Source organism: Taudactylus pleione, unplaced genomic scaffold (assembly GCF_031769625.1).
Source record: "Taudactylus pleione unplaced genomic scaffold, aTauple2 ptg000634l, whole genome shotgun sequence".
In the NCBI taxonomy this organism is placed as follows: Eukaryota; Metazoa; Chordata; class Amphibia; order Anura; family Myobatrachidae; genus Taudactylus; species Taudactylus pleione.
Window position 1 is genome coordinate 684,072 of NW_028285036.1, and position 14,479 is coordinate 698,550.

General features: G+C 46.0%; 1 protein-coding gene across 9 annotated transcripts in view; it reads right to left on the minus strand.

The window, feature by feature from the left end:
* Positions 1-1,434: 1,434 nt before the first annotated feature.
* The window catches only part of IQSEC3 (IQ motif and Sec7 domain ArfGEF 3), a 107,734-nt gene continuing 94,689 nt past the window's right edge, over positions 1,435-14,479 (minus strand). For 2 of the 9 annotated variants that reach the window (XM_088454890.1, XM_088454889.1), the window contains 9 exons: positions 12,512-12,634; positions 12,235-12,401; positions 12,010-12,149; positions 11,521-11,646; positions 10,265-10,364; positions 8,631-8,792; positions 6,839-6,931; positions 3,056-3,099; positions 1,435-2,133 (listed from right to left, as the gene is read on the minus strand). In XM_088454890.1, the coding sequence (XP_088311016.1) occupies positions 1,750-2,133; positions 3,056-3,099; positions 6,839-6,931; positions 8,631-8,792; positions 10,265-10,364; positions 11,521-11,646; positions 12,010-12,149; positions 12,235-12,401; positions 12,512-12,634 (1,339 nt within the window). In that variant the 3' untranslated portion in view covers positions 1,435-1,749. Of the gene's footprint in view, positions 2,134-2,798; positions 3,119-6,838; positions 6,932-8,630; positions 8,793-10,264; positions 10,365-11,520; positions 11,647-12,009; positions 12,150-12,234; positions 12,402-12,511; positions 12,635-14,479 lie in introns of those variants that run through there. The other 7 variants (XM_088454893.1, XM_088454891.1, XM_088454897.1 and 4 more) reach the window with 7 other exon arrangements.

The window sequence follows — 14,479 nt, forward strand, 5'->3', positions numbered from 1 at the left end:
TTTTAGAAAAGACTTTACGGAACTTGGTATAGTGTCCTTTTACACCCGGAAATCTTCATTTCAAAGTCGCTGACTATTTGCGAACAAGCCACCCCTATGTAGAACAATGCACTTCTTCATTGGCGTGGCCGTCCTTTGCGTAAACGCCACTGTTTATATACTGTAGAGCAAGATATAGGTCAGTGGTGAAAAATGTCACCTACAAAGGCTGCTTTGGGGGAAGGATGATTGACGAGTCAGCGAAGCCCGTGGCGGGGAAATCGTGTCATGGCGCCGGGCTCTGTAACTTTACGAAGCAGCAAAGAAAAAATAATTATTTTCACGTCATTGCCCCTTTGGAATACGTATCTGCTTGCTGGGTAGAGATGCTTAGGAAGAAAATACGTCATTATAAATCACAATCTTCCTTGTTGCCTGGTAAATGCAAGATCCACTAAGTACCCGCCACACCCAGTGCTATGAGAGTGGCTCTGTGTGTATGTTATTATGTAGCTTGCAGTGCAGTACCTAGCTAATCCTGCAGAGCACCCCTCCACTGACAGCTAAAGTTCCCCTACGTAGGTCACAGGAACTCCAATAAAAACTGTACTTGCTGGGACAATGCTCCAAATGCAGCTGTGCAATACGTACTGTACGTTCCGGTAAACTCACCTTTCCATAGCGCACAGCTTAGGGGTAGCACTGCTTGCAGCTTTTGCGTGGATATCCAATCGGTCTTAAGTTTCGGAGACTGGATATCCATGCAACCAGTGGCGTCTCTAGCGGTGAGCCTGCAACGTAGTCTAAAATTCAATTAGGGGAGTCACACCAACTGCCACCCCACACCAACTGCCACCCGAAAACTGCCAAACATTGCTGGCAGGGACTCACTGGCAGTGGTTGTGGCTCCCCAATTTGAATTTTGTACTGCGCTGCAGCCTCACCTCTGGAGACGCCATTGCATGCAACCTGTTTGCAGAGCGTTATTTCATTATAAAATAAAGACATTTCTTCTGCAGAGCATTATCGATCTAAGTAGACTCACACTCAAAAATTAAACGCCAATTACAAGCAGCCTCCTCCGCAGAATATTGGAGGTTATACGGGATTTCAGGCATTGGTCTGATTTGCTACAATGTTACACCGCTTTTTTGAGGGTTGAGTTACATCGCTCCAATGCCAGGAGAAAGACGGTGAGTCAACAGGTCCTGTCCTTATAGCTCAACAGCCTCTGAAATGTTGTGATCTTCTTCAAAAGCAAAACCCCCCCCCCAAAAAAAATCTGTCCATCGGCAGCAGGAATCGTAAAGTAGAGGCCAGTTCTGCAAAATCCAGGCGTGCATTAGAAGGCAGGAATCCCGAGTGATGTGGGTGGGAGGTATAGCGGACAGAACTGCTGGTGGGGGGCATTGCCCAGGGCGTGCTGACCATACAAAGGTTCTCACAATAAAAATATTGGTTAGAGAGATCAAATCTACTAAAAATTCACAAACTGAACTTTTTGAAGGCATAAAAAGGGGTCAATAATTGTGGAAGGAGTTACCTGTGCAAGGACAAGTAAGAGACTATTACTGAGTTAAATATGGGTGAGAATGCAACAAGTTTATATAGCATGTGCGGGAACGGTGAGTGTGCGAGGATGAGTGTGAATGGGCAAGGGCGGGCTCTAGTGTGCAAGGTCAAGTCAATGTGCAGGAACCGGTTAATGTGCAAGATGTGGTAGGTGTGTAGGCAGATTAGTCCTGGAAGGCAGGTGAGAGTCCCCAGTGCCTACACAAGGCTGCGGGAGCCACTGGAATACCTGCGTTCTCTAAGTAACACCCCTGGCGGGCAGTATTGGTGGGGGTGGTTATAAGGAGGTGGCGGTGGGGGTAGCGGGGGCTGGTGGACTGTTCCTCCCACGCTGCGCAGAGGAGTAGAGGAGCAGGACCCAGACAAGTAGCGGGTGACAGTCTGGTCGATGGCGGGCAGTGCCCGACCGGGTGTGTCCAGCACAATCACCTTGACAATCTGCTGACACTGCAGGAGCCGGTCGGAGAAGGCAGCCTGCAGAGCCTCCCGCTGCCCGTTAGGAGCCGTGCTGCCCGGAGCTCCATTCTCTGGCCCCTGGGGGGCGCTGTGCTGCGACGTCTGAAGCCTGTTGTGAATTGACACCTAGTTTAGAAACAGCCAAAGAAGCATTACATGTTACAAGACTATCGCCCACATGCTGAACCTGGCTAACCCTGCACCCCCAGCATCTTAGACCCCAGCTAACATCGGTCCTCAAGCAGGACCCCGGGGGAGGGGAAACTACAGGGCAGTACCGTAAAGACATTTCACAGTGCTGAATAATGGATAGTTTAAACATCCATTTATCAAAATATAAATTAAAGACCACCTTCTCCCACGCTCATGTCCCACACCCAGTGTAACGAACATAAGACTATAGTGTCACATGCTGCTATTATATTAAGGGATGTAAGACCCCCAAGAAAGAGACTATGCATAATAACGGTGGTCTTTAATGATCTGAAATACCTATACAGGCAGCTTACTGGGGTTTTTTTTTTATATTATAATTAAATTTAAAAACGTATGAATTTCAGGATCAGATTCCTGCCGTAAGGTACTATAATAATGATTTACTGTTTATCTGTCTATAGGGCAGATAAACCTTATCGTCTTACAAGATAAAATAAATGGAAATAAGAACAAATGTCTACCCGTCATCTGCAGAGTGGGGGAAGCCACGAGTATGAAGCCTATCAGTGCGCTAGCAGTTTGTGACCTCACTGAGGCATGAGGCACAAGCGCTACCTCCTAGCGAAAGGATAGGCTGCGTTCTCACGAACATTTGGTCCAGCCCACCAATATGGCTTCCTCCGCTGCGTGAAAACAACGGATACACGTCACTAGGCGCTTTGGTACATTGTGGGGGGTGATGGGGTGACTGTGTCATCGTGAATCTATGGGAAAAATAACAGACCATTAGCATGAGAGTAGTTGCACTGAGCTGAAGGATGGGTGAGTGGCGCAGGATGGAGCATTGTGATTGGTCAGTGTCACGGCCCAGGTACAGTCCAGCCCTACTCACCTCCACCACGCTGTCTGTGTCCTTCGCTGGGGACTCGCGCTTACCTTCAAAATATGAGGTGAACTTAGGTGCAGGAGAGAGAAAGAAAGAGAGAAAGAGAGCGGGAACGAGAGAGAGAGGGAGGGAGAGAGAGAGAGGGAGAGATAGAGATACAGAGAGATAGTGCCAGAGAGAATGGACGGAGGTGGGGTAAGAAGAAAACGGAGATAAAAGGGAAAGGTTGAGAATGAGGGACATCATAAGAAAGGAATGTGAAAGGATGAAGAGGAGAGAAAGAAGCTGAGAGAAGCGATAGCAGACAGCGGGGGAGTAATGACAGGGTGACAGAGATAATCAGCAGGGACAGACGGACGAAAGACAGATATCCCCTATTCTTATATTATTCCATGGAGGCTGACGTGTGTACAGCAGGGACGGGCGCCGTGTTCATACACTGGCCACGCGTAAAGTGACAGCAGTCACAGGGGCATAGCCAGAACTTTGTTGGCCCCATAGCAACATTTTGAAGGGGCCCCTTTTCCATTGCTTCTAGAGACACCTCTCCGCAGCAGTAGTTAATTTTATGCCCCATAGTAGTGCCCCAGTAAATGTTATGCCCCATAGTAGTGCCCCAGTTAATGTTATGCCCCGTAGTAGTGCCCCAGTTAATGTTATGCCCCGTAGTAGTGCCCTAGTTAATGTTATGCCCCATAGTAGTGCCCCAGTAAATGTTATGCCCCATAGTAGTGCCCCAGTTAATGTTATGCCCCGTAGTAGTGCCCCAGTTAATGTTATGCCCCATAGTAGTGCCCCAGTTAATGTTATGCCCCGTAGTAGTGCCCCCGTTAATGTTATGTTCCATAGTAGTGCCCTAGTTAATGTTATGCCCCGTAGTAGTGCCCTAGTTAATGTTATGCCCCATAGTAGTGCCCCAGTTAATGTTATGCCCCATAGTAGTGCCCTAGTTAATGTTATGCCCCATAGTAGTGCCCTAGTTAATGTTATGCCCCATAGTAGTGCCCCCGTTAATGTTATGCCCGTAGTAGTGCCCTAGTTAATGTTATGCCCCGTAGTAGTGCCCTAGTTAATGTTATGCACCATAGTAGTGCCCCAGTTAATGTTATGCCCCATAGTAGTGCCCCGTTAATGTTATGCCTCGTAGTAGTGCCATAGTTAATGTTATGCCCCATATTAGAGCCCTAGTTAATGTTATGTTCCATAATAGTGCCCCAGTAAATGTTATGCCCCATAGTAGTGCCCCAGTAAATGTTATGCCCCATAGTAGTGCCCCAGTTAATGTTATGCCCCGTAGTAGTGCCCCAGTTAATGTAATGCCCCATAGTAGTGCCCCAGTTAATGTTATGCCCCATAGTAGTGCCCCAGTTAATGTTATGTTCCATAGTAGTGCCCTAGTTAATGTTATGCCCCGTAGTAGTGCCCTAGTTAATGTTATGCCCCATAGTAGTGCCCCAGTTAATGTTATGCCCCATAGTAGTGCCCTAGTTAATGTTATGCCCCATAGTAGTGCCCTAGTTAATGTTATGCCCCATAGTAGTGCCCTAGTTAATGTTATGCCCCATAGTAGTGCCCCCGTTAATGTTATGCCCCGTAGTAGTGCCCTAGTTAATGTTATGCCCCGTAGTAGTGCCCTAGTTAATGTTATGCCCCATAGTAGTGCCCCAGTTAATGTTATGCCCCATAGTAGTGCCCCAGTTAATGTTATGCCCCGTAGTAGTGCCCCAGTTAATGTTATGTTCCATAGTAGTGCCCTAGTTAATGTTATGCCCCGTAGTAGTGCCATAGTTAATGTTATGCCCCATATTAGAGCCCTAGTTAATGTTATGTTCCATAATAGTGCCCCAGTTAATGTTATGTCCCATAGTAGTGCCCTTGTTAATGTTATGCCCCATAGTAGTGCCCCAGTTAATGTTATGCCCCATAGTAGTGCCCTTGTTAATTTTATGTCCCATAGTAGTGCCCAGTCAATGTTATGCCCCAGAGTAGTGCCCTTGTTAATTTTATGTTCCATAGTAGTGCCCTTGTTAATGTTATGCCCCATATTAGAGCCCTAGTTAATGTTATGCCCCATAGTAGTGCACCAGTTAATGTTATGCCCCATAGTAGTGCCCTTGTTAATGTTAGGCCCCATATTAGAGCCCTAGTTAATGTTATTCCTCATATTTGTGCCCCAGTTAATTTTATAAAGCACAGTAGTGGCCTAGTTCACATAATAATACATTATATGGTTGCCAGTACACATTATGCCACATTACAGTGCCCCTGTTCATATTATGCCACACTATAGTGCCTCCAGTTCATATTGTGCCTCATTACAGTGCCCCCAGTCATATTATGTAACAATATAGTGACCTTATGTTCATATTAAGCCACATTACAGTGCCCGCCAGTTCAGATATTGGCAATTTACAGTGCCTGGGTTAGATTATGCCACATTACAGTGCCCCCTTACCATTATAACATCCACTATACACACCACTCACTGAAAATGGAACGGCTCCCCATTCAGGCTGGGCAATGGGTTGTACCCAATTACATAGCAAGCAAATTTGGATACTTGGTATGCAACTATAGTATATAACCTGGGTCCAGGGCCCCCTAAGCCTCTGGACCCCCAGCAACGGTGCCCCCTGCACCCGCTAAACCTATTCCCATGAACAGACATATGGCACCATGTAGGCGATGATATAGGTCACTTGGTCCTATATCATCCCAAAACAGGTTTTGTGTCCAATAATAGCGAGAACTATATCTAGTGGGTTATTACTGGGTGCGATCAGCGATCCACCGCGACCAAACTGGACAGTGAACCTCCACGGTCAAGTCACGTGATCACCCTGCTCGTGGCCAGCTATGCGGAGGGTCGCCCATTCCGGATGTACAAGCCTTCACAGAATAAATACAAGGATCCATGTCGTAATATAGAAACAGGAGGAGCACACGTCCCCTAGCGTGAATTACAAGGGTATTACAAGCCACAGAGGAGAGGCCGCAGGTCATGAACTCATATGGGGAACTCTAATACTCTAATATACTTGTAATCTACAGGATTATGTCTGATATTCCTCATAATACACAAGTGCTCCTAAAAATTCATATCAGATTCCAGGGGTGGATAATACCCATTTTCAGGTGTAACAAAATAATTTAATTTAATGGAGATGGTAGATTCCTTAGGTTGAATGATCCTGGAATGTAATGCATGTATTATATGACGGATAATGTTAGTACCTACTGTACATTATAAGGCTAATAAAAGGTCACAGCTGAGTTATATAGGCAGCAGACTTGTAAATTACTAACATGTATAATGATCTACGCTAGGGTGTGCGTACCACTTATAATACACACCATAAACACTGAAGTGATGACATCACAACTCACTGATTATAAACAATGACATCAGAAGTCACCGTTTAGACACGTTTTGTACATGAGTTAATATATGTACTAGCGTCACTTGTGTATTAAAAAGAAATAATTGACTGAAATTATCCCTGATGGCGTCTATCACCAAGAGGTACATTATACCGGGCTAGGAGGTCAGGAAGAATCAGGGGTGACTCGGGAGGGCCACAGAGGACCCCTCAGGAGAGGTAGGGAAGGGGGGGGGCAGTGTGAGACAGACCGGGTGTAAGAGAAATAAGGTGAGGGACAGGCAGACAGACACAGGCAGGGATCAGGACAGACAGGGATCCACGCAGGCTGGAGAGAGAGCAACCGGATCGGGGAGACTTAGGGGTCATGAGGATCGAGGCTGTGACACTGTAGGAATGTGCCACTCACCGATGGGGGACTCCTGCTTAGACTGGGCGTCCACCTGAGACCCGTTTGTCTTCACTGGGACGTTCTTCACGCCATGCTGCTTCTCCAACTCCCCTGGGAAGAATGAGGCACATCACCATAGGAGTATTGGGAAATACACTGTATATATGACAATAGGTGTTCAATAAATTAAATAAAAGTCTTTCTATTTCCCCTAAAGTTCCAGTTTGCGGAATGATTTTGAACCACGTCAGCGCTGCTGGGTCTGTGTCCCCCCCCCCCTCCTCTCTCTCCCTAATTTGCATACTGCACTAGTCAGAAAATACCATCATCAAAGGATAATTGCACCTTCTGCAAACCTTGACGTTCATTTAAAAATGTAATTAGTGCATAGGTCTCAGATAGAGACGCATGAGTGGCCCTAACCCCCATTTATCTGCCAACTTCCCAAAACAGCCAGACGGAGGGGTGTCTGCGATCTGAACATCGGGTTTAGTCTGCTGGACATCCCTTCTCACCCAAACAGCGTTTATCATGGCTCGTAGTGTGGGGCGTTCACCATGTATGTACTTCGGGGCTGAGGCAGATGAACTCAAGGCGGCCGCTGTAATTACTCCCACATTGCGTGCACATACGGATATTCACATGTTTATAGAGCTGTATGCATTTAGGTGACCGCATATGTCGGGTCAGTCCTATACTAGGTGCAAAAGATCGGCCTGAAAAACAGGCATGTGCACAACCCTGTATAGCCCGCAGTGCCAAGCACACGCCCTTCCTAAAGTTTGTATAAGTGAATGCCCCACTGCCATCCAGTTAAGCAGCGTCTGTAGCTGTATGCGCTTCAAAGGGCAAAAACAAACCCCTCCGCAAAACTGACGCGTTCATCTTTCCATCATCCCGTAATATCCTGACGTTCTGACTTTTAGAAACAGCCTAAAAGTATATAATTACCAAACCTTGGAACAAAGGGCTCGATTCAGACCCGCTCACTCGATGCGTTTGCTCGCTCAATGCGTATGCAAATTGGCTAACTAACAGCAAGGCAGCCTTCGCACGCCAAGGAATAAGAATGCCCACTATGTCTTGGCGTGCGATCGCCCTGTGTACGCAGACGCCCACCAGCCTGTCTTAAGACGCCCACTAATGCACGTCATTTCCAGGAAGTGTATGCAACCATCGGTACCATCGGACGTGAACGCTGCGTTTGTGGCTTACCATACCCTACCACAAGCACTGCGAGCGCTTCAGAGTAAAATCCAGCCAGGTGACGTGTACTATGACACTCCGTCTTAATTATGCACGCCTCTGAAACGGCGTTAAGACGCTCAGGCACGCCTGCATTCGCACCTCCACTCCCCCGTTTTCAAAGACCAACCTCAGTCACCTCCCACAAGCGGCTTGTCCTGTCACTCATTCAGCCAGGCTGTCTATGCGCAGCGAGCCAAATCTTCCCGATCGCATGGACTAGTTCGCGCACGGGCACTGCGTTGCATACGCACATTGCGAACCATCGGCAGCTACGAGCGAACACATCCTAGAGAGCGGGTCTGAATCGCGCCCAAAATGCGACTCTTTTTGGGAGGGAAATGGCATGGACAGATTATTTACAATACAAGGTTGAAGGAGCCATCAGGGGTATTGCTGGAAGGGGCGATGATAAAAAGTTCTATATAATTAGGGTGCAACAGCGGAAGAGATGGAATGAAGGGGAAATGGTGACATGCGTGGGGAGATAGTTCACCTGATCTATACACACACGGTACGCTGACTTGTTATACACTAGAATGTGCCTAAACCAACACTCGCTTACATTCAATCCTAATCTGTTCCATCTCTGTCACTTCATAGATGGATTCTTTCAGGTCCTCCAGAAATTTCTGCAGTTCCTCAGAGCCCAGGGCACAGAAATGTAAAACTAATCTCTTCTCCGATCCCGAGAGCGGACTGACCAGAGTGATTCCGTGAGGGTAATCTGGAGACAGGAGCCAGGAATGACATCGGAGGAAATTATAAAGCATCATCATCTACATAGTAACAATTTAAGAAAATGTAGCTAATGTTTTCAGACTATATTAGTAGAAGTCTCACTTTCCTTAGGTGTAATGAGCAGCGATGTGTTAACTAATGGCAACCAATCAAATGTCAGCTTGCAGTCTAGTGTGGCTCATGCTTCCTGTCTCTCCCAGAATGTTCCTGGAGACTCCAGAGGAAGTGTTGCAATCTCCCAGAATGGGATAAGGAGGGGATAACACAACATGACGACGCATTTCACGTCATCACACTGCAACCCAACATAGGACGGTATTCAATTAGTTTCGCACCTGCAATACTTTTTTGCATGCTGGACTTTGCCAACATCGAGTGTTTTTCATGCGAAAAAGTATCAGGCGCGCTCCCATTATTACGCGTATTCAATTAGAAAGGATGCGAAAACGGCACCCGGCGAAACTGAAACAGGCGAAAAGTCCTGTAAAAAATGGGGAACTCAGCCTGACACCCCCCAAAAAATGCACTAACATTGGGGATCACTATAGATGCCCCTGATTAGCCCTAATGAAGGTATCTGGGGTACTTAAGTTGTGACAATTGGTTCCAATTAGCACCTTAACACAAGTGGTGAAGAATAGCATTAGCAGTATTTTTTCGAGGAAATAATTACTCCCAACAAATTTGGGGTACATCAAAATGGGTGCTACCATATTTTTAAGTTGCTAAAGTGAAGTTTTAAATCACGAAAAAAATCCACCTGCCCCAGAAGTCTATTTCGCTAGTATTTAAGTTTGTCCCCCAACTTTGCACTTTTTCACCAACAAAATTAAAGTACTTTTTTGGGGTGTTCTAAAGTCTTTTTTTTTTTTTTTGACACAATTTATCTTTGGGGGACTGACCTAAGGGTGCAGGGGTGTTTCCTAAAGTTTGCTACCCAAAACCGCAATTCTGCACTTTTTTCTGGCTGCTATTCATAGGCAAAACTTTTCCACCGATTACATTGCATTAACTTTTAATGTACGCAAAAAGTCTTTGGAATTGAATACGGTGGGATCTTTCCGCCTTGCAAAATGACGTCATCCGCGATACTTTTTTGCGGAATCAGACTTTTCGCCTCTAATTGAATACGGCCCATAGTCGTGATGCCAGAAATGGCATCATTAAGTCCTATCTGGCACGAATTCCCAGCCGCCCTCATCCCTAGAGGGGATATCAGAATAGTAGGAAAGTAAGACGACCAATGATTGGTTATTGTGAGTCACAGCACCTGTGTTCTACTTGCACAATTGTATTATATAAACCCTATAAAAGGTCAATGTCCTGTCATATCAGTTGAAAATAGCATAAATATGCTGTAAGCCCTGGCCACCAATCACATTTCAGATTTCATTACACAAACTTGCGCAACCCCCTTAAGTGCCTGTTGCTATTATCGTCGTCGATCAAACTACTCACATTCGTTCTCAAAAAGATGGAACTGCATCCCCAGGAGAGGCACCGCCCGGCAGAAGGTGTAAGTAGAAGACGTTTTCTTTTTCGGGCAAAGCTTTAAGATCTGCAGACCCAGGAGAATCCAGATGTCAGGTTACAGGAAGTCAAAGGCTAAATGTGTCAGGTACATACATATATATATATATATATATATATATATATATTTTATATATAAATAAATGTCGCCCACACATGGCGGAAATAGCCTTTTATTTTTTTATCCAATATTGATAAATTCAGATTTCTTTTTTCCAATTACTATATTGTAGCACCAGTATGATATGGTTACAGGTATCAATACACATTTAAATTATTTCATTATCAGTTATTTTATATAGCGCACACATATTCCGCAACACACGTCAGTCCCTGCCCCTGTAGAGCTTACACTCTATGGCCCTCATTCAGAGCCGTACGCTCTGAGCAGAGCGCACGCTCTGAATGAGGGCCGGGCTCCATTTTCATGGAGCGTCCTCCTGGACGCTCGTATAGCTGTGGGTCACCACCCACAGGCTATACGAGCGTGCATTGTGATGGTCGCGATGGTCGAGACCATCGCGACCATCGAATTTGCGAGCCGGAGCCTGCGGTTGAGGTTTTCAACCGCAAGCTCCGGAGTGATTTTGGCTCTATCAGAGCCAAAATCACTCCCACTGACATCACTAGTAATTTCAGTGGGCCGGCTTCTGACGGGAGGCGTTCCCGTGGGAACGCCCCCGTCAGGGAGGCACGCCCCCGGCACGCCCACTAAAGGGGGCGTGCTGTCAATCAACATTGACAGCACGCCCCCTTTGATCGGACACAACGAGCGAAGGACTTTCCTTCGCTCGTCGCGTCTGGCGCATGCGCACGACGGAGCTCCCTCCGTCGTGCGCATGCTCAGTCCATAACATCGACCCACTTGCGAGCGGACAGCCGCTCGCGAGTGGGTCTGAATCAGGCCCTATATTCCCTACCACATGGGCACAAACACACAAATAATTTTTTTTAATTTTTTTGTCAGAAGTCAGTTGACCTACCGTAGGTTTTTTGGATTGTGGTAGGAAACCGGAGCACCCGGAGGAAACCCACGCAAACACGGGGAGGACATGAAAACTCTAAACACTTAGGACCTTGCTGGGAGTCAAACTCAAGACCTCAGTGCTGTGAGGCAGCAAGCTAAGCATTGCGTCACCGCGCTGCCCTAAATGTAACGCGACGCAGAGCTCACGGTCGCTCACCAGTAGAAGGTCGTTGAAGAGGAAGACCTCTCGCTGATGAGCCGCTTGTTTCTGCACCTTATTCACATCCGTCACCTCAAAGAGGCGGCTGCAACAAACCAGGCGCCTGTGAGGAACCGACAGAACCTGCGGGAGACAAAGGCACAATTAGCCAAACACATCATCAGTCTGTACCAAGTATGAACCACAGTTCTGTTCTGTAATGGTTCGGTGTAAACAGTTTTGACCGCAGGATTTAAAACCAGCAATATTTAATCCAAACCACTGCATTTAATATTATTGCCGTTTTAAATCCCACGGGCAAACCGGACACAAATCGGCAGCTTGGTCAAAATATCCCTAAGATTGGTTACTCACAAACATGAATTTAATCAAGGTAATGATTAGGAAAAAAGTTTAGTTGGCGAAACGCGATGTAAAATTCTAGATGGATACGAGTAAATGCACTGCGCAACGCCGGTATTCCCAGACCCAATGCGACAAACTTACACTTTTCATGCCCACGATGGATTTTTCCACCTTTGTGACGTAAGTCACGTGATCTTCGTTCGATTTAAGTTCCTTCTGCTGGATTCGCTCGTAGATCCCAACCACCATTTCCCGGGGAATGTCCGCTCCATCGTCCACCCCTGGGAAGACACAAAGAAAGTGAGACACCATGCGCGGCTGACAAAACCCACGCGTGATAAACAGAACTCTAGCAGCGGCTCTGACCTCGCAGGTTGCGGATGAAGTCTTCCAGCATCATCTTGCGGTCGGGTTTGATACTGGGGCTGTACATGTCCGTGTTGAGCAGGATGACGGCGAAGGCCAGGATGAAGATGGTGTCCGGGTTGTGGAACTGCTGCACGATTTCCGGGTTGCACATGCAGTACCGTTGGCTGAGGAACACGGCCGGGTCATGCAGGACAGAAACAAGCACATAAATGTAAGCATTCACAGGACGCGTTCACGCAGCCACAGGCAGGGTCATGTGTAACAATGGCCTCACCTGAAGGCTTCAATCAGACGCTCCACCTTCTGCGCCTCTCCCTGCACGCGGATGTGCGCCTGGAACTTTCGCAGGGCCTCGTCCAGCTCCATGTTGGAGAAATCCATTTCGTCCACTACACAACTGCGAGAGACATGGGGGTCTTTGTATCAATCAGAGAAAAAGCGTGGAGAAGCTTGGACCAGTGGAGAAGTTGCCCAAAGCAACCAATCAGCTGGTACTTATTATTTTACAGACTGTACTTGATAAATGCTAGTTGAAAGCTGATTGGTTGCTATGGGCAACTTCTCCACTGGTCCAGTTCTCCACGCGTTTCACTGCTTGTTACATAGACCCCATGGAGAGCTGAACACACCCTGAATCCAACACAATTCACAGGGGCAGAAGTATAGAGACATGGAACACAAGAGCACTGGAAGGGAGGTCACCAAGACCAAGTGGTGTTTGACCATTAATTTATATTAAAAGAAAGAATAATTTAGATATATATCCATCTGATCGAACGGGTTTTATGCCTGATGTCAAATGCTCCCGTATCTAGCAAGTTATAGAAAACTAAGGGGGAGATGTTACAATGCTTGGAGAGAGATAAAGTACAAACCAATCAGCTTCAGTCATTTTTCAAACACAGCCTGTGACATGACAATTAGGAGCTGATTAGTTGGTACTTTATAACTCTCCACTTTATCTCTCTCCAAGTTTTGATACATCTACCCCTGAGTACCGCGAGCATTTAGCCAAAGTCACTACCTATTCTGAGTGGTGCTAAGGCGGAGCAGATGCCTATTCCAGTCCTATTTCCCGCACCTGGCATCGGGGTAGGTGTAAGTGGTATTGATAGTGATGACAGCCGGGGGCAGTGCCGTCACAGAGATATGTACGACCCAGAATACAGGCAGTTAGTTGCATGAGACTTGCATCGTTGGAGGAGTACGGAATTCTGCCACTTTACCTGCGACTCAGGAGAGCCTCAGTGATTAACTGCTCTAGATGGCTCTAATGCAATATGGGTGCAACCTTTCCCTTATTGCATATATAGGACTAACCTAGCACCACTTCTTTCAACCCTGCATCCTCTACCTACATGTACAGCCATGACTAAAAGTTCTGAGAATGACGCAAGTGTTGGTTTTCACAAAGTTTGCAGCTTCAGTGTTTTTACACCTTTGTCAGATGTTACTATGGTATACTGAGGTAACATTACAGCATTACATAAGTGTCAGATGTTACTATGGTATACTGAAGTAATATTACAGCATTACATAAGTGTCAGATGTTACTATGGTATACTGAGGTAACATTACAGCATTACATAAGTGTCAGATGTTACTATGGTATACTGAGGTAACATTACAGCATTACATAAGTGTCAGATGTTACTATGGTATACTGAGGTAACATTACAGCATTACATAAGTGTCAGATGTTACTATGGTATACTGAGGTAACAGTACAGGATTACATAAGTGTCAGATGTTACTATGGTATACTGAGGTAGCATTACATAAGTGTCAGATGTTACTATGGTATACTGAGGTAACATTACAGCATTACATAAGTGTCAGATGTTACTATGGTATACTGAGGTAACATTACAGCATTACATAAGTGTCAGATGTTACTATGGTATACAGAGGTAACACTACAGCATTACATAAGTGTCAGATGTTACTATGGTATACTGAGGTAGCATTACATAAGTGTCAAATGTTACTATGGTATACTGAGGTAACATTACAGCATTACATAAGTGTCAGATGTTACTATGGTATACTGAGGTAACATTACAGCATTACATAAGTGTCAGATGTTACTATGGTATACTGAGGTAACATTACAGCATTACATAAGTGTCAGATGTTACTATGGTATACAGAGGTAACATTACAGCATTACATAAGTGTCAGATGTTACTATGGTATACTGAGGTAGCATTACATAAGTGTCAAATGTTACTATGGTATACTG